At 43.6% G+C, this 19,874-nt stretch overlaps 1 protein-coding gene across 5 annotated transcripts in view; it reads right to left on the bottom strand.

Moving 5' to 3' along the window:
- PDK3 (pyruvate dehydrogenase kinase 3) overlaps positions 1-19,874 on the bottom strand; it is a 114,318-nt gene that overhangs the window by 43,101 nt on the left and 51,343 nt on the right. For all 5 annotated transcript variants that reach the window (XM_047763959.1, XM_047763961.1, XM_047763960.1 and 2 more), the window contains 4 exons: positions 15,510-15,651; positions 10,393-10,464; positions 5,722-5,906; positions 3,685-3,774 (listed from right to left, as the gene is read on the bottom strand). In XM_047763959.1, the coding sequence (XP_047619915.1) occupies positions 3,685-3,774; positions 5,722-5,906; positions 10,393-10,464; positions 15,510-15,651 (489 nt within the window). The remainder of the gene's footprint in view (positions 1-3,684; positions 3,775-5,721; positions 5,907-10,392; positions 10,465-15,509; positions 15,652-19,874) is intronic.

Genomic DNA, 19,874 nt, shown 5'->3' with positions numbered 1-19,874 from the left:
GCAACGCGGGATCCGAGCCGCATCTGCGACCTACACCACAGCTCACAGCAACGCTGGGTCCTTAACCCACTGAACAAGGCCAGGGATCGAACCTGCAACCTCATGGTTCCTAGTCAGATTCGTTAACCACTGCGCCACGACGGGAACTCCCTGCAAAGTGTAATAAACTTAAAGATACTTGTCAAGCAATCTGAGTGCAGATTCCTTCTGAGATTTTTACTCAGGGCTGCCCTGCAATCTAATAGTTACCCTGTCGACAGCCATCTCATCACATTTTTAAGAAACTCTTTTTTTATCAGGTCTTTCCAAAGCACCCAACCTGATTTTTATGGAAATAAATCTTTTTGTACTCGTATTTCTTCAGTTTACATAACACATAAACAGTATGTATATTTATACACACACATGTGGGATGACTTACACCAACAGTTTGAGAACAAGAGACACTGAGTAAGCAGTGTCTTCTACCAAGTGGAAGAAGCACAAGGGCATTCTAGAAAGTATGTACAAGCCAAGCGTACTGAGTGGGCTGTGGCTATGATTTATGATTTTTGAAAGGAATGAGGTGGCTGAGCAGTTGATGGTGTGGAAGTTGTTTTTCATGCTCACACACTTTCAAAATCTGAAACCACCCTTCACTGCTGCTTTCCTTAAGGGAAGCGGCTGTTGAGAAATGAAAAGCAAGGTTTGAGAGAAGCAGCGGGGAGCGGGAGCCAGGCAGCCCTTCCTCCTCGCCCCATGAGTCGGGGGTAGGAGTGTGTGTGCTGTTTGTGTGTGCTGGGGGAGTGACATTCCGAGTGGCAGAGGCATGTGGCAGGGGGAGGGCAGACAAACGGCAGGAATGATTGCATGAGAGGACCGAGTCAACTTTGCGCCCAGTTACAGCGAGCTCACCAGGTATAAAGTCAAAAAGGGCGGGAGGAAGAGTGAAGATAAAGCTGTGAGTGAGCGGGGCGGGGGTGGGGGTGTTGTCTAGCCCAGGATCAAGCCCAAGACTAAAAAGGACAAAGGAAGGTCCTGCTGTATAGCACGGGGAACTCTATCCAATCACTTGCGATGGAACACGAGGGAAGATAATATGAGAAAAAGAATGTATATATGTATAACTGGGTCACTTGGCTCTACAGTAGAAACTGATGGAACATTGTAAATCAATTATAATAAAAAAATAAAATAAAAAGGACAAAGAACGCAGGAGGCTCTGAGGTAGGCTGGAGGCACACACTTGAGCTTCCCCCTTTCAAATACGGAGCCAAGTGTTTTGCACAACATCTTCAGCTGGTGTTTGGTAAGAAACCTCTGTCCCTGAGAGATGCGATGCAAGCAGGGATGAGAGGAATTCCAGCCCTTTAGGAATTTACACCCTGTCAGAGAGACCTACAGAAGGACAAATAATGCCAAGACCAGGCAGGACGGAATGAGCCACAAAGAGCCTTCTAGACAGTGAGGGCTGGGAATACGGATTCTGCTCATCGTAAGTGTCCAGTCACTTCTCCCGACTCACTCTAGCACTGCTGCATCCCTGTGCCCTTCGAGGTGCTATCAACTGCCCAGGACTCCCTGTTACTTACCGACTTGTACTGACTCATGGTGAGACTTCTTGGGGTGATGAAATGTTCTAAAATTGGATTATGGTGATGGTTGCAAAACTCTGTGAATATACTAGAAACCACTTTGTATACTTTATTTTTATTTTTTATTTATTTTTTGGGGCCATGCCCGCGGCACGTGGAAATTCCCAGGCCAGGGACTGAGCCCACACCACAGCAGCGACAACGCCACATCCTTAATCCCTTGCGCTATCAGGGAACTTCACTTTAAATGGATGAATTGTATGGTATGTCAACTGCATATGAATAAAGCTGTTTTTTTAAAAGTAAGTGATCAAAAGGCTGAACACTTGTCAACCCAAGGAATACCTGCTGAGCATCTACACAGGCATATACTGTTTTCTGCAAGTCACAAACTCCGACTTCAAGCTGTTTGCAGTTCAAGAGGAAAGGCACACATACAACATATTACAATACACTTTCGCTTTATGAATTTGTGCCTTTTTTTCTAAGAGCAGTCAAGTATCTGAACCAGGTGTTCTGAATCATAAAACCCACTGGGCTGGGGCCAAATGAACACACAAGCTGGGATAAAATCGATCCTGCTTCCCTTTCCTGCTAGGGGCCCGCGGAGGTCACAATCCACTACAGGGTTATCTTGTGACAGAGAAACCTGCAGGATTCCCAAGGAGCTGAGGCTGAGCCCATCCACTTAAAAACTGAAATAACCTGAGTAAAGGTCTTCTAACTAAACAGAGGTCAGGGCGGCCTGACCATCCCAGGCTGAGCTATGGCCACTAGGGGGCGGGGAGAGGGAGGCCCAGGGTAAGCACACAGCACAGGTTTTCCTTAGCTTTCACAGCTGAAGATCTGGTCTGTCCCCCAGCTGGGGGAGGCTGCACACACTGCACACCTCCCTTGGCCTTCTAAGCGCCAACGGAAAAGGTCACTCTGCTTGAGGCAGGCTTGTGAGCTTTGTCAAGGAGATGAGGTCCTCTTCTGCCTCCCACTCACCCATCCAGAAAAAGTAAGAGCAACAGAGATTGCAAAAAAGATGGGGGGAGAGCTGTGCTCCTGAAAACTGGTAAGGTGTGTGTGTCTGAGAAGGGAGGAGGACCACGGCAGGAGAGGGAATCCAGGAAAGGGGACAGTTTGGGGAGCTGAGGCTGCAGGGAGTAACCATAATACCGAAGAAAGGTCCTGAAGCCTGGTGGATCACTTAAAACCAGAAAGGCTTTCTGGAGCTAGCATTTATCTCACAAAGAAAAAACAAGGAAGCTGCTGGTCAAATCCAAGTGCCCGGGATGTATGGCTCCAGGGCTCTGTTCTACTCTGAGGCTACCACAACAGTGTCCAGGGACCCCAAGAAGTCCACGTGCCACACAGATTCTAAAACCTGGGGTGCATGTCAGAAAGACGAACACAGTTTACAAACACGTGAATTCGGATGAATTTTTTTTTTCTCTTTTTTGGCCGCCCCAGGGCATTTCGAGTTTCCGGGTCAGGGATCAGATCTGAGCCACAGCTGCAACCTACACTGCAGCTGTGGCAACACCAGATCCTCAACCCACTGTGCTGGAAGGGACTGCGTCCCTGTGCTGCAGAGACACCATTGATCCCGATGCACCACAGCGGGAACTCCCAGATGAATTTTTTTTAATTAATTTTTATTTTGACCTGCCCGAATTCCCAGGCCAGGGATCAGATCAGAGCCACAGTTGTGACCTATAGTGCAGCTGCCGCAACACCGGATCCTTTAACCTACTGTGCCAGTATGGGGATCAAATCTCTACCAGATGAATTTTTTAATGAGGGTTTGCATCCTCTGAAATTTTCAGACACGGCTAGCAATCAAAACTTAGAGTCTTACTTAAGACAACTGATATTTACTGTTCAGATAGAACCACAAGTAAAACCCCAGTCAATGAAGTAGAAACTCCCATTCTGACCATTACTAATTATGTATCTTTTCCTGAACCGCTGAGAAAGAACAGGTCATGTTGGGATCAAGTGTCTTGGGCCCAGAATGTGCAGATGTACCAGCAAACAGTTCAGTGACATAATCCTATAGCCCAGCCTCAGTGACACCACATCCTGTTAGAACTACAACTACAACTGTCATTGGCCTCCTTACCTTTCACGACATCGGCCACGTTGCAGGTGGGATCAATACTTCCTATGTGTTTAGGATGCGCAGGATTGGTGTCACCGCCAAAGAGAAGTGCTAAATACAAGAGAAAAGAGAGAGGATTAAAAACAAAAGAGGCTTAGACTGGTCGAGCAGAGAAACATGGGGCTTGTAAGTTCAGTTCTCTTATTTGTGAAAACCATCTTAGCAGCCACAGTGACCTAAAACAATGGCATCCACTCAACTGGTGGGTGATCAACTTTGAGACAATGAGGTAGGAAAGACAGGCGTGAGACCTGCCAGGTGCAGGTAAGCCAGTCCTAAAGCAACAGGATGGGCCAGGTATCCGACCTGCTCTCCCGCCCAACCCAATGTGGCCTGGATGAAAAAAACACTTCCTTTCATCCTTAGCCAAGTTTACCCACCTTCTCAGCAGTACTCTAGACCTTCATTCCAACATTCACTACATACTGAGAAAATGCACTCCACACCCTTATGAAGGGTCTTCCCTTCAACTGCCCCCATCGTGAAGAATAGTTTTCGCTGTGCTACACACGAACAGTATTTGTGCAAGTGTTTTTAAAAGCGTGCTCAACTATTTTCATAATACACGAGGTTTACAAAATTTCACTCTTGAAAAAAACGCCAAAAGGAGCCCCAGAGAAAAAAGTAACCTGAATTCAAATGTCTGTATGTACCTATTTTTAAATCAAACAAAAATTGGGAATAACTTGGACTCTACAAAAGTAGAATGCTGAAATAAAACAGGGGAGAGTTTAATTACAAAAAACGACAAATATGGGCATTAGGCCAATCATAAGTGCCAACTAAGTGGAAGAAAAACAATAGATGTACAAGCTTAATCAATGATCTAAAAACATGTACATGTGTATGGAGACACATATTTAGGTCAGAAAGAAAGCAGAGTTATCCGAGTTTAGTTAAATAGTATTGGGGCTCTTTTTCCTATAAATTTACTATAAATTGCCATACACTGATATTTTTAAAAAACACACATTTAGAACAAATACACATTTAACAGCTGCATAACATTTGTTCATTCAAATAAACCAAATTAGTAAAATAAAGATGCTCTCTCCACTTTCTTACTCAGCAAAGAGGATGAAATAGACTCTAGACACCTAGTGCTTTTTCATGAGAATTCTGAAATTAAAGAGATGCTGAAAATGAGTTTAAAAGTTTGGGGGTTTTTTGTTTTGTTTTCTTTTGTTTGCCTTTTAGGGCTGTACCTATGGCATATGGAGGTTCCCAGGCTAGGGATTGAATTGGAGCTGCCGCTGTTGGCCTACACCACAGCCACAGCAACGTGGGATTCGCACAGTGTCCGCAACCTACACTGCAGCTCATGGCAATGCTGGCTCCTTAACCCACTGAGCGAGGCCAGGGATCGAACCCATGTCCTCATGGATACTAGTCAGGTTCCTTACTGCTGACCCACAATGAGAACTCCGAGTTTAAAATATGTGTAGAGAGAATTTTAGTTGTTTCTTTCTTACCTGCTTATCAGCCTAGAGAGTGGACTAAAACTCTCAATATAAGATTAGGGTTTGACAATCCGGCTTAATCTAATTTCAGTGATCACTGTGAAATACAAGACTGATTGCTCATACTGGTAACATGTCAATTCAATATTCTTAGTATCAATGTTTTTAAAATCAAAAAGGAAAATATGAGCCATCCTGGATAAAGTCTAGAACAGGCTCTGAGAGACACAACAAGTATTCAGAGATAAAACACTGGCATGCCGTTAAAGCCGGTCCCTCGCCCACACCAGGAATGTATGTAGAGGCTTAAGTCCTGGCTCTCATTACGAGCATCCACAAACGCCTCTCAAGTTCTTTTAACAAAGCATTCTAATGATGAACTTTTTAATAGATAGCACTCAGGAAAAACTCAACTGGAAATGAAATTCCTGCAGACAAAAACGCAGATCAGTCCATTACAAGTGAAGCAAATGGAGAACATTTTGGAGAAATCACTCTGGCTATTTTTTCGAAAGTGGACCAAGAAAACCCAACTTACTGTGCTGGTTAATAAGCATGCGGAAAGAGATGCGGTTGGTATAAAACCGATCCAGAAAATACTGGATGTTACTGCTAATGAATGGATCAAACCCAAACTTCTCCTTGTATTCGATCACTCCTTGTGCCATTGTAGGAACCACGTCATTGTGTCTATTTCTGACTTTAATCAGAACTTGTAGGAAGCTGTGTGGGAAGGAAACCAAAAAGATGGTCAGTCTTTCTATCTCACTTGCTGATGCATAAAACTTCTCAGCTCTGTTTTGGGACTATTTACCTGCTGGTATTTTTAGAGAAACAGCACTGTCATTATAGGCTATAAGGAAGTTCTCCCAAGAAACTAAAGTATTACCCAAGCTTTTGCTTGAGACTTTCTACAGAAGCTCTTCCTTCAGAGATACAAAAAGTAGAAGGTTTTGGAGAAGAAAAAAATGTTCAAATACCTTTTTAGGAACCCACTAGCTTTATGGATAAGTGGTTACATATAGTACAGGTTCTATAAATGTGTGCTGAATACATAACTGCAGAACATATTAATATTTCTTCTGATAACATGAAGACAATCCCAAAAATGTCCAAGGATTTATTATGGAGTCTCAGGGCAACAGCTTCCATGAATAAATTAATAACGTCAAACTTTTTGAGAGTAAAATTTTGCAGCAGTAAAATACCGTGATGAAATGTATATAGAACATGGGTGATTAAGACAAACTTATGCAAGTATTCTGGTATATTCCTGTCAAGGTACAGAGGTAAAAATACATTGAGAATGGTAACTAAGAACAGAAAGACAAGTCAATGGAACCAAATAAAAAGCTTGGAACCAGGCCCAAGGGTGAATGAGTATGTACATGTGTAAAAATTTAGCATATTGATAAAGTGACGATGTAAGTCAGTGGGAAAAATTAGTTGGGACAGCTGGCTAGGAATTTAAGTCACCCTCTAATAGTAAGCCTCAAGCCCCAAAGTGGTTTAAAAGATTAAAATATAAAAGGGTGAACTCGTAGAAAAGAAAAAAGAAAACCAGGTGTATAAGTATATAACCTTGGAGTAAGGAAGGCTGTTCTACGTTTAATACCAAGGGCAGGAGTTCCTGTCATGGCTCAGCAGTTAACGAACCCAGCTAGTATCCATGAGGACACAGGTTTGATCCCTGGCCTCACTCAGTGGGTTAAGGATCCTATGTTGCTGTGGCTGTGGCACAGACTGGCAGCCACAGCTCCTATTGGACCCCTAACCTGGGAACCTCCACATGCCGTGGTTGCAGCCCTAAAAAGACAAAAAAAAAAAAAAAACAAACAAACAAGGGCAGAACCCATGAAGAAACAAGTGATAGGACCATGGAGGACTACAGCAATTTTATGGGACACACACTATAAAGTCAAAAAACAAAGTGAAGACAGGTAAAAATATATTCGCAAAAGTTACTATCCTTAGCAAAGGAAAAGATGACCACTCCAACAGAAAACTAGGCAAGGGGCTTGGTATCAATGGAAAATTTTCTAGAGGAAACGCCAACACCAATAACTTCACCTTCAAAACAATAAAAGAAAAGCGAATTAAAGCAATGCAACACTACCCTCCACTAATCAGACTGGCAAAGCACAACCAGTGTGAGGTAGAGTGTAGGAGCATAACAGAGGCATTGGTAGGGGCAATTCAGCAGCATGTATCAAAAGCCCAAAGCAAGTCACTTCACTGCCAAGGAACTGATTTTAGGCGAATAACGGAACAAGGCCAAAAGCTGTATTTTAGAGGTGCTATTCAGAACACTGCCTGTAGTAGCAAGAAAACTGCAAACTATTCTAAAACCCAATAACGGGAGGTCAAATCACACGACATCTTCGGATGGACCATTATGAAACCACTAATAATGCCGCTGCAGAGTTATAATGCTGACACTGTTATTTTTGTAAAAAATAAATTCTATACATAGAAATATATATGCCTAATTAAAAGGATGGATGGGAGGGAAACGTTCACAGTGGTTGTCCCCTTGTAATGGTAATTTGGAGTGACTTTCTTTTTATACTTACATGAAGTCTTATTTTCTCAACGAAATATTTCTGGAACAAACACATGTATACAAAGACAGCAAAGATGAATAAATCAACTCAGATATTAGAAGGTCATCATTATTTTTTTTTTCTTTTTAGGACCGCACCTGCGGCCTATGGAAGTTTCCAGACTAGGGGTCAAATTGGAGCTGCATCTGCAACCTACATCACAGCTCACAGCAACACCAGATCCTTAACCCCCTGAGCAGGGCCAGGGATGGAACCTGCATCCTCATGGATACTAGTCGGGTTCTTAACCTGCTGAACCACAGTGGGAACTCCAGAAGGTCATAATTATTCACAAGAAATTTTCTAATGGACCATTTGTCTTTTACATAATGTTCTTTCCAACCTATTTGTAAGTTAAGTATCTCTAAGGTAGAACGTTCATTACAGCAGAAAAGGGCCTCCACTTATCTGAAGGGAGGAGACTTGCCTCAGGGATTCAATTCTCAGAAAACTTCCCCAGTCTTCTGGGGCCCTTTAACCTTTATCATTACGATAAACATCCGCCACCAAAGCTGCTTTTCTTTTTAAATGACTTCCTTGTGCTTGCCTCCTATATAACATCTCACTGAACAGAAAAGGCGGCTGGCTACCGTGAGAACTCCCCAGTCCTTTCTTCCCCATGAAATCCCACGTCCCCTAACTAGATTCATGAACCTGGGTAGGTTCCCGAAACTCACTGAGCGAGAGCCATTAGCATTAGGATCTTGCACACACTGGATCCAGCACTTGGCAGTTTCCAAAGCAGGCTCACATCCATAAATTGCATCTGACTGATAACCTGTTCCAGAAACTGAAACAGGACTCCGGGAAACACAAGAGCAGAAATTTAATATTGCAGACTGCCAAAAATCCATATCCGAAAATTTGAAGCTAGAAGGGTCAGCCCTAGTTTGGAGGATATTGGCCAAACTGTCACTAGCTAATGACTGTGGAAAAAACAAAGCTTTTGGATTTGATTCATTTAACTGTGGTCACTGAAATGACAACGAGGGCTTATAACAAGGAAAACACCACGGCTGGGTCTCTAATCCACATTTCATAAACCCATCAACCAAATACCGAGCAGAGTATAAAACAGGCCAGGACTTTTCTTCCCCCTTTGCATCTCCATTTACAACTCAACTTGAGCTAGCTACTGGTGACTTAGTCCAGGAGTCCTGGCTGTATGACACACTGTAAAAAGCCATGTACCAAAGAAGAGGAAACATGATTTACAGATCCAGCCCTGCGCCTAACTCAAGTTACAATCTTGGGAAAATCACATCCTGGACCTCGGTTTCCTTATCTGTGAATTGAGAGAGCTGGGTTAAATGCTCCGAGCTAAGGTCACTTATATAACATGGTGTTTCTTCGTTCTTTTTATGGAACACCTACATGTAAGGCACCTGGTGTCACAATTATGTAGGCCAAGTTTCTACTTCGAAAAAAATTCCTCAGCACAACAGGCCTGCCATATGCACTCACTGATGGGTACTTGAAAGAAGAGGAAGTAAGATGAAGGGGATACTCAATTTCTCTTGGCGGGGGGGACGGACCCCACTCAAAGCTAGGGTCAGCTCTGTTAAATGAAAGAGCTAGGTTAAATGAAAAAGAAACACCAGAAATATTTTCCATCAGCATGAAAATTTAGCAGTCTCTGTGCATAATGGCAGCAAGAGAATTCAGAATGGTCATCATATTAATAGCACACTCTTTTATGCTGCTCCAAAATAAAAGCATCGTTTCTCTGAGCTCCAATGTAATATTGCATTGAAAACTTAGAAACAGGAGTTCCTGCTGTGGTGCAACAGGATTGGCAGTGTCTCTGCAGTACCAGGACACAGGTTCGATCCCAGGCCCAGCACAGAGGGTTAAAGGATCTGGCACTGCCACAGCTGCGCCATAGATCCCAACTGTGGCTTGGATCTGATCCTTGGTCTAGGAATTCTACAGGCTTCAGGGCAGTCAAAGAAGAAAAAAAAAATCTAAAAATAAATTGTAAAGGACTAAATAGATACACTCATGTATACACAGAAGCCAGTGCATTCTTAAAACGACCACTAGGTGGAACATTTACTGCAATATTTATAGCGAGTGCCCAGCACCAGTTCACCAGGAGCAGAAGTATTAAGAATTAGATCATGGAGTTCCCGTTGTGGCGCAGCAGAAACGAATCCGACTAGGAATCATGAGGTTGCGGGTTCGATCCCTGGCCTCGCTCAGTGGGTTAAGGATCTGGCGTTGCCTTGAGCTGTGGTGTAGATCGCAGACGCAGCTCAGATGCCACATTGCTATGGCTGTGGTGTAGGCCGGCGGCTACAGCTCTGACTGAACCCCTAGCTTGGGAACCTCCATATGCCAAGGGTGTGGCCCTTAAAAAAAAAGGACAAAACACACACAAAAAAAAGAATTAGATCATGAAGTAATTTGAAGTGTTATTAATTCTCCTGGTATTATGTTAAATTCTTAATTTGAATTTTTAAAAACTGCAGTATTGTTAGCTATTAAGAAGCCTAACACTTTCATCCAAATTATACTTCTTGGTTCTTAAAGACATGAGTTCCATTTACCAAAACGTTTTTTACCTAGGTATTTTGACCTTGAGTTAAGTTGGGGACCATACTTACTTATCTAAGACCTGTGGATCTTCAGGGCTCTTGTTTTCATATTCTAGAAGTTCAAGAAAACTCTGCATATACCTGAAAAAAAGAGAAACTGTGTTAGTTGTCTACCTACCACCCATCCTCCTTTCCCTCTTCCTAAGAGTAAGAGTACTTTAAATTTCTGCCCAGATAGCCATCCAATCCCCTCCACCCTCATGTAGCCCAAGTGTTTCAGGGGAAGCTGATACCACGCAAAGCTCCTGAGTAGCCCAGGTTTTCTCTGGGTAATTCTATTTCTCTTGTCACTAATTCCTAATTAGTCCGATAGTCCTGGTCTAAGCCTGTCACAGCTTCACATTCACCTGAATGGACACTATGGCCCCAGTTCAGGCCAGAAAAATAAGGGAGCAGACTCACTGGTGGTCTCTGGGAGAGAAAGCAACTCACTCTGCTTTGGGACGGTGTGGTGTGTGGACGTAAAGCTTGGAACTGCTGCAACTATTCTGTCACCAGGAGAAAATCCAGCCAGAAAATGAAGCCGACCCCATGGAAAGCAAGACCTTCATAATCTCGTGAATCTCTGAATCAAACCACCACCAAAAGCTCATCCTCTGACTAGATCTTATAGTTTCAATTTATTGCTTAAGTCAGGTTCAGATGGGTTTTCTGCTATTTACTAACACACATATCCTAACTGATACACCAAGTCTGTAATTCGATTACCTAAAAAAGTGCATTTGAAATTTAAGAAGCATGTGTGTGACCCTGACATGCATGCTAAGAACTTAGAACTAAAGAAAATTCCTTATCAGAGTTAAACTAACTTCCTCAACACATAACAGAGGAGAAAAATGCCTCTTGGGCCCTCGGCTTCTGGACACATTATTATTACTTGCTTTTTAGGGCCGCACCCACGGCATATGGAAGTTCCCAGGCTAGGGGTCAAATCAGAGCTACAACTGCTGGCCTACGCCACAGCCACAGCAATGCCAGATCCAAGCCATGTCTGTGACCTACACCACAGCTCAGGCCAATGCCAGATCCTTAACCCACTGAGCGAGGCCAGGGACTGAACCCGCATCCTCATGGATACTAGTCAGATTTGTTTCTGCTGAGCCACACCGGGAACTCCACGGCACATTATTTTTATCATGGCCCATATCTCAATCAGGGCCACGATAAGAAATAATGGGTCCAACATAAAGATCTGGAGAAAAGAGGGAAGATGGGACTGAGATGGGACTCAGAGAGGACCTTACGGTCAGGTCCTTTACCAGACAGGACCTGCTGGATCTGGTGGGGATTCTGAGATTCCAATTACTTAGAGGCATATGAGTGCTGCTTTGGCTCTTAACATGTCCTAAAAGAACTATCCCTTATTCCAATTATTTCTAATAATTAATTACTACTAATCCTACTATCCTGCTTTGGATAGAGGATGAGGGCACTCCAGGAACTAAAAATGACTGCGAAGCTTATAACTGCATAAACAGGAGTGACCTTTCATTAATCAGCCTCACTTGAACTTTATGACAATGCCTGATACTAAAGTATGCTCATTTCTCAGTACAGTTTTAAGTTTCTGGGCATATAAGGATGTGGATTAGACATTATTAAAACTGTCAGGTCAAACCACCTTGAGAGGCCACAGTTGGCCATCCGCAATGATGCCCTCTACCCTGCCACATGTCAGCAGAATTTGAGGCGGGCAGCCCATCCTTCCAGAAAGAGACAGTGTGTTTAAAGAGCAAAGTCATTAATGGAGAGGAGTCAAAGACTATGCTGAGCTTCCTAGCTTGAAAGTCAAGAGAGCAAGGAGAACACACTCTGACCGAGGTGGGCTCCGCAGCCTGTTACACCTAAGATTCACTTTCGGGAGGAAAAGGAACTGACAAGTAAACACGAGGCATGATCCTGAACCCAATTCCTAAATGAGGGGTGGGAGTGGGGACTGGTTAAAAAGAAAAACACCATTAAGACAATTAATGAAATGAGAGCAACTTCTACGTATTAGATGATATTACTCTATCAATGTTAAATTTCCCAAATTTGATAATCATACTGTAGTTTTCTAAGAGCTGTTCTAAGGAAATACATACCAAAGTATTTAGGGGTAAAGGGGCATCAGGCCTACCATTAACCTCAATGGTTCAGGAAAAAAATGTATGTGACATATGTGTGTGTATACCATATGTATACATTAAGAGGGAAAGAGAGAGGATACGAAGGACAATGCTAGAACAAATGTTGCCAAATGTTGACAATTAGTGAATCTGGGAGAAAGGACACGGGAATTCTTGCTACTAGTCTGGCAAACCCTTCTGCGAAATAGGCAGTTATTTCAAAATTGAATGTTTATTTTATTTTATTTGTCTTTTGTCCTTTTTAGGGCCACACCCACGGCATATGGGGAGGTTCCCAGGCTAGGGGTTGAATTGGAACTATAGCTGCCAGCCTACACCACAGCCACAGCAACGCAGGATCCGAGCCGTGTCTGCGACCTACACCACTGCTCACGGCAACACTAGATCCTTAACCTACTGAGCAAGGCCAGGGATTGAACCTGCAACCTCATGGTGGCTAGTCAGATTCATTAACCACTGAGCCACGATGGGAACTCCAAAATTGAATGTTTAAAAAAGAAAAGGAAGGAGCTCCTGTGGTGGGGCAGTGATTAACGAATCCGACTAGGAACTATGAGGTTGAGGGTTTGATCCCTGCCCTTGCTCAGTGGGTTAACGATCCGGCGTTGCCGTGAGCTGTGGTGTAGGTTGCAGATGAGGCTCGGATCCCGCGTTGCTGTGGCTCTGGCATAGGCCGGTGGCTACGGCTCCGATTAGGCCCCTAGCCTGGGAATCTCCATATGCCACAGGAGTGGCCCTAGAAAAGACAAAAAAAAAAAAGAAAGAAAGAAAGAAAGAAAAAGAAAAGGAAGAAGTAGCATGCATGCATTTGGAATGGTTATGGAAGAGCAAAGGTAGGGAGACAAAAAAAAAAAGAGCTGGCTCAGTAATCAGAGTTTCTATTTTGCCAGCAATTCAGTTTGAAGTCCCTGAAGTGACTTTTACGTAGGTGATAGTATGTATCTGGCTGTTGCTGCCACCAGGATGGGGACCTGAAAATCATCTAGCCTATCCAGAATCCTCAGCATAGGAACTAGCCCCCAAGAATGCTCACAGACTTTCTGCTGGACAATCTCTAATCACGGTCTTAGAGCAATAAAGAAGTCTTATGCAAACACATACCCACTGCTTATGAAACCAGTGTAAGTTCAGGGTAGAATCCAACTGACTAGGAGATGGAAGCCATAGTTGCCCCATTCCTGAGCTTCCCTAGGTGCTAGAGCCCTGGTGCCTGCCACGGTGAAGGGCTGCGGCTTGTCGCAGAAAGGGACTGGACGTGGCGCCTCTAAGACCACCCAGTGGAGTGTTCCTCAGATGATTCATTCTCAACTCTAAGAATTTATTATAATTAATACTACTGAGGAATGACTGATGAATGTCCATCCTCTTTCAGGAGCCCGGCCTCCATGAACCCTCTAAACACAAACTAATGAATGGTCCCCCATCAGTCCCATCCCCCGAAGTGCTCTCTGTGTTCCTCTCAGTGCCACTGCCCACCAGGGGGCAGCGCAAGCCACAGCTGGTACCCCCTCCCCTGAGTTCCCACAGCACTCCCTCCCTGCTGGCTTCAGAGCGCTTTTGGCTTCTGGCCTCCCAAACTCCTCCAGCTCCCTCCACGGGGATGTCTTCTCTGCTTGTAGAATACAGAGGAGACATGCAAGTGTTTCTTGAATCCGTGCAAATCCCTTTCTAAAAATATACCACCTGCTCTTCCCTCCCACCACTCACCCATCACATTCTGCCTACCTCGTGGGAAGTTCGGGCACAAATTTAACATCCTCAAGTAGACAGCACGTGCTTGAAGCATCAGAGCTACACCTGACTGATCTTTAAGTTATACACTGTTGGGATTTTTTCAGATTTTTCACGGGGCAGAAGAAGCACAGTAGGTAGCTGATGTTTTTCATACCAGAGGTTCCCTTTAAATGACTTAATTTGTCCTAAAATAAGTACTGTCTTCAGGAAACTTCCATAAAAGGAAAACAGAAATAGCATGGCATGGAGTTCCCGTTGTGGCTCAGCAGTTAACGAACCCAACTAGCATTCACAAGGACACGGGTTTGATCCCTGGCCTCGCTCAATGGGTTAAGGATCCAGTGTTGCTGTGAGCTGTGGTATAGGTGGCAGATGCAGCTCGGATCCCAAGTTGCTCTGGCTGTGATGTAGGCCTGCAGCTACTGCTCTGATTCCACCCCGAGCCTGGGAACTTCCATACGCCACAGGTGAGGGCCTAAAAAAAACAAAAAAAAAGAAAGAAAGAAATAGGTTCATTTGTGCCATATATTAGATTCCAGATATGTGATATCCTATGATATTTGTCTTTCCCTTTCTGACTTACTTCACTCAGTATGAGAGTCTCTAGTTCCACCCATGTTGCTGCAAATGGCATTATTTTGTTCTTTTTTATGGCTGAGTAGTATTCCATTGGGTATATATACCACATCTTCCTAATCCAATGTGTAGCACTGAGAACTATGTCTAGTCACTTATGGTGGAGCATGATAACGGGAGAAAAAAGAATGTATACATGTATGTGTTACTAGGTCACCATGCTGTACAGTAGAAAAAAATTGTATTGGGGAAATAACAATAAAAAAATTTTTTTAAATCCTATAATCCCCCCCCCCCAAAAAAAAGAAATAGCATGGCAGAGACTGGATCAAAGCAGCAACGTGCCCCTATCCAAAAGGGTTGCAGATCTGTTCATATGGGCCACTGCATTGCTATTCCTTTATTATTTTTCTGTACTTTCTAATTTTTTTCAATAAAAAAAATCACATTTATAATCACAAACAAATGTGAAAAGTCAAGAAAGTGTCTAGTGCACTTGAGAAGTATTCTCTTTTGGACAATTGTATATTATCAGTTTAAAAAAATAAACTTCTAATTGCCTGGGAAACGCAGCTATATGGACTCATTCCCACACAAGCAGTGTGTGTACTTTTAGGGGGAATGGTCCCAATGCCAAATGTGCAGAGCATTATGGGTAGACCCCCTGAGGCCATATTATTTACTCACCAACTCTGAACCAATCCCACCGAAGGGCGGTTAAGCAAATTATCTGGCAGAAGATTAACTTCTCTCATTGTGTTAGCCAGTCGCACAGGAAGCTCCTTTCGCAGGAACATATATGAAGTTTTCTCACACGCATTATCTCTCCCTATTAAGACATGAAAATGTATCATGATTTTATAATCTGACAGACCAAACAATAAAGCGCTCTTCTGGTAGCCCAGTAACTGGTCGGGAAGAGAACACGAAGTAATCCTGCAGCTTCCAGTTAAATCTTTATCCTCTGAAATATCAAGTTCAAGAAAACAATTTAATTAGACTAGAAAAAGAACATTTTTTCCAAGAGGCAACCTTGAAAGCAGGCTTTTTTCCCCTGAGCACAAATACATCCCCAGCATTACCAGCGGCAGTATACAAGTGACCTGGGATATAATCTGAATTTGTTTTCAAATCAACACTGTGGGAAAACTGCCAAGTACAAAAGTAGGAGAACGTGTGTAAATCCCCTCCTGTTCATGGGGGTTTCCAGAAGGCAAGAGATCCATTCATTCCACACATTGTCACCTCCTGCGGGCCGACTGCTTCCTAAGCTTTTCTTCAAATGTGTTTCCTCAGGGACCAGAGCCCTACCACTCTAGGAAGCAACCACAGACCCCAGCTCTGACCGAGACACAGGACCAGGGAGGTGCCAAAGAAACCAGCTCACAGGTGCCCTCCTAAGTGGAGGGCTGTGCTTCAGCGCCCCCAAGAGGACAGAGACGCAGTGCTGACTACAAAGACAGAGCTCGGGGAGTCTTCTGTTGAATGCCCTGAGCTGGCTATGCATACAAATTATCTAACTAGGGCACAGTGAGACACAAGGTACCAGGACACCTGAAAGAGGAAACCCGAGCCCTTCCCCGGCTGCCATGTGACCAGAGCAGGTCCATGACTGGACCTGCGCCCAAGCCCTGACCCTGCTGTAAACCCAACAGGCTGGGGGGATGGAGGATGGGATAGAAAAGACAGGAGCTTTGGGGACAGAAATATGCTTCGGCTTCAAGTCCTCCGTTTGGGGAGTGGGGCAGCCTTGGTAAGCCTCTTCTGAGTCTCGGCTGTCTTAATCTGTAAAATGGGGATGAAACGTCAGTTTCTGTAAAGACTGCATGTGACAACTTGCATGGAGCCTGACACAGAGCAAGGGTTCAGTGCACATTAGACAGGTCTGTCCCAGCTCTCTCACACTTGGGTAGGCCTTCCGGACTCCCCATAAGCCCCGAAGGCTGGTTGGGAAAGGGCAACCTTGAGGCCAGGCCTAGAGAAAGGGAGGCAGAGCTCGTCAAATGATTTTCTCCTTCAAACTCTTCTCTTTCTGCCAAATGTGATGAGGACAAGTAAATCCATTCTAACACTTCCTGCCAAATCCTGGTTGATTCCTTCCCTATCCCCACTGGATAAGACTGGACATAAAAGGACCCACTTTTGAGAGTCACGTGCAGAAGCTCTCCCCTCCACTGACCCCTGTGCCCTGCTCAATTGCCCAAAAAGCTAGGATAAAAGAGTCAGGTCTTAACCCATCTCTCACTGCCCTCACTCTGAATGAGCAGTATATCAAAGGCCTCCAGTAAATCTTTAACAAATCAATAAGTCTGCCTTTCCCTTTTCTCCTAAGGGAAATACTCCCCAAAAGGAAGAGGAGTATAAATAAGCTGAGCAATGACCTTCCAACAGTTACTCCATACACATTCATTTGGCCATAGATGCTTTAGCATTTAAACTGATTCTGGCTGTTTTGCTTCAGATACACACACACACACACACACACACACACACGCACGCACACTCCTAAAATGTTCAGTAAAAATATAATTTTTATGGATGAATAATTTTAAGTACTTTTTTCCTTTTCACGGCCACATCTGCAGCATATGGAAGTTTCCAGGCTAGGGGTCAAATCAGAGATGCAGCTGCCAGCCTGTGCCACAGTCACAGCAACGGGGGATCCAGGCCACACCTGTGACCTTCACCACAGCTTCTGGTAACACCGGCCTTTAACCCACTGAGCCACAATGGGAACTCCAATGGATGAATCATTTTAAGTGCACTAAAAATGCTGATATTTAAAAACAACTGGTAGTGAACCTCATTATAAAACAAAGGCCCTATTAGCTATGTTGAAATGTACATCTGCATTTGCACATACCAGGAGAAATACTTTGTATCTTGGTGAAATAGAAAGCACATTTTTTAAAAAGTACCAAAGAAATGAAGTTCTCCATGGAGGAGAAGGAACCTGGGGGATGGGGAAGCAGCAGGAACCCCGTGGAGTTGAATCAGAACCGGAAGTATCAGTATGAACCTGGGATTTTGAAAAATTTATTCAAGCTTTTGGGGTATGGAAAGTAGACATGCTTAAAATTCCACGTTCACAGCACATGAGCAGTAGCAAAGAAGCAGCCCGGACAGTGGTGGTGGGGGGGGGAGGTGGAGGGAGGGGGGACAGAATGAAGAGGGAAGGCCGGGAGAGGTGACATCGGGCTGGCAGGCGCCAGGTGAGGGAGCGGTCAGGTTCACGTCTGCTCTGGAAACATGCTAGATGGCTTCGGAATGGAAAGGTTTTTCATATGTGAGGAAGGTCAAGAAGAGGATGCACATCTACCATGTAACAGTCTGCTCTGGAGATGCAGTATAGTTGCAGCCCATTTCCCTGCACATGGACACTGCCCAGGGTCAAGACCATAGCCCCAGGTCAGTGCAGGCCAGGTTTTACCACGGACCGAGTTTGGGCAACAAAGGTACGGAAAAAGAACCTCAATTGTTTGAGCTCTTTGGGTCTCACAATTCAGATGAAAGGCTGCAGTCCTGCAGAACAGCAATGCCAAGATCAGATGCCAGGGTTAGAGTTGGGTGTGACCCCTGTCCCCGAGTACCCACAAGCTGTGCGAACGTGGGCAAGCGTCATTACAAGCGTAAGCCTCGGTGTAGCCATCTACGAAACAAGAAAAGGACCTGTTTTGCAGAGGTTGCACTGGTGTGGGTTTAAAAAGCGCTTAACATTTAACATGAACAGGTTCTTCAAACTGGGAAAGGGGGCTCATTAAATCGCAATCACTAACGATGCCGGCTGGTGATAAAGCAGAACAGCCTGAGGCAGTGGGGTGCCAGATCAAACAGTCTGATACTCGCTAAGCCCTGAGAGCGTGACTGCATTCCAGTTCAGCGCAGTCGCCTGTGCTCATTTGATGATTCTACATAATTAAAAAAGGATTAAAAAGGCTTAAAGGATGTCCTGTGTCCCTATCATTCACTTTTATTTATTTTAAAATAAAAGGCCTCGATATTTAGGGTGGTCAGCTCTGCACTAACTCGAACCCTTAACTAACTACTAGGCCTGGCCTGAAATAAGCAAATTTCAGGATGCATTTAGTCCAGGCTTTCTTGGATTATTAGCCTTTTATAAACTAGTGTTGAAAGAAACTTGATTTGTCTGTGTATTCCCTGTGGCACTGATTAGAGTGCCTCACCTATGGTAGCTTCTCAGTGATTTACTGGAATAATAGATAATACTTTCAGAGGTTTGTATTTAAAAAAAAAAAAAAAAGAGTACCTGCAAAATCTCAGCTTTTGCCTCCTACATTCTAATTTAGCTTTAGAGACGCATTCTTTGTACTTGGATACCTTAATTATACATCAGCTTAAACAGGGGGATAAGTCTTTTTTAGTTAGTTAATTAGTGAACCTAAAAATAAATATGAAATGCCAGATTTTTTTAACCTTTCTGTGGTTTTCCTCCTATAAGTTAAAAGTATTTCATCCTATGTATTAATGTTAAATATTCAGTTTAAATCAGAGTTCCAACTATCTTTTTTTTTTTTTTTGGTTAACTTAACAAAAAGAAACTTTTGATTTTAACAGAATGTCCTCTCAAAAGGATTCTGTTTTTCCAAGGCTTCTGGCACATTAAATATTTTCCAGTTATTCTTCCCAGTTATTTGACTTCACTTTTCCCTCACTTACTTGGCTTCTCCACATTCCTTAATTTAGATTTTCTATTTTTGTTCTGCATTTCCATATACTTCATCTTAGTCAAATTCGCCAATTAAATGTTTCCCTAGTAGCAGTTCAGAAGATGGTGAAGAAGCAGTGGGTGAGGGGCAAGGAAAATGTTTCACTGGGAACGCAAATAAGTCATTGGCTTAAATACACTTACGTACGTCTTCGGTTTTTCTTCCTCTTTCAATGACTTTTTAATTCGCTTCTGTTTGTTTTTCATACTTTGCCTTTTCACTGAGAAGTTGGAGACAATTACTACATTTGCACAAGAGTATGACTGGCTTTGTCTAGAAAGGTTCCAAATAGCTAATTCATCAAGACATAGGATGACAGACACAC

Source organism: Phacochoerus africanus, chromosome X (genome assembly GCF_016906955.1).
Source record: "Phacochoerus africanus isolate WHEZ1 chromosome X, ROS_Pafr_v1, whole genome shotgun sequence".
Lineage (NCBI taxonomy): Eukaryota > Metazoa > Chordata > Mammalia > Artiodactyla > Suidae > Phacochoerus > Phacochoerus africanus.
Note: the sequence above shows the minus strand (reverse complement) of the source record. Positions and strands in the feature narration are given on the sequence as shown.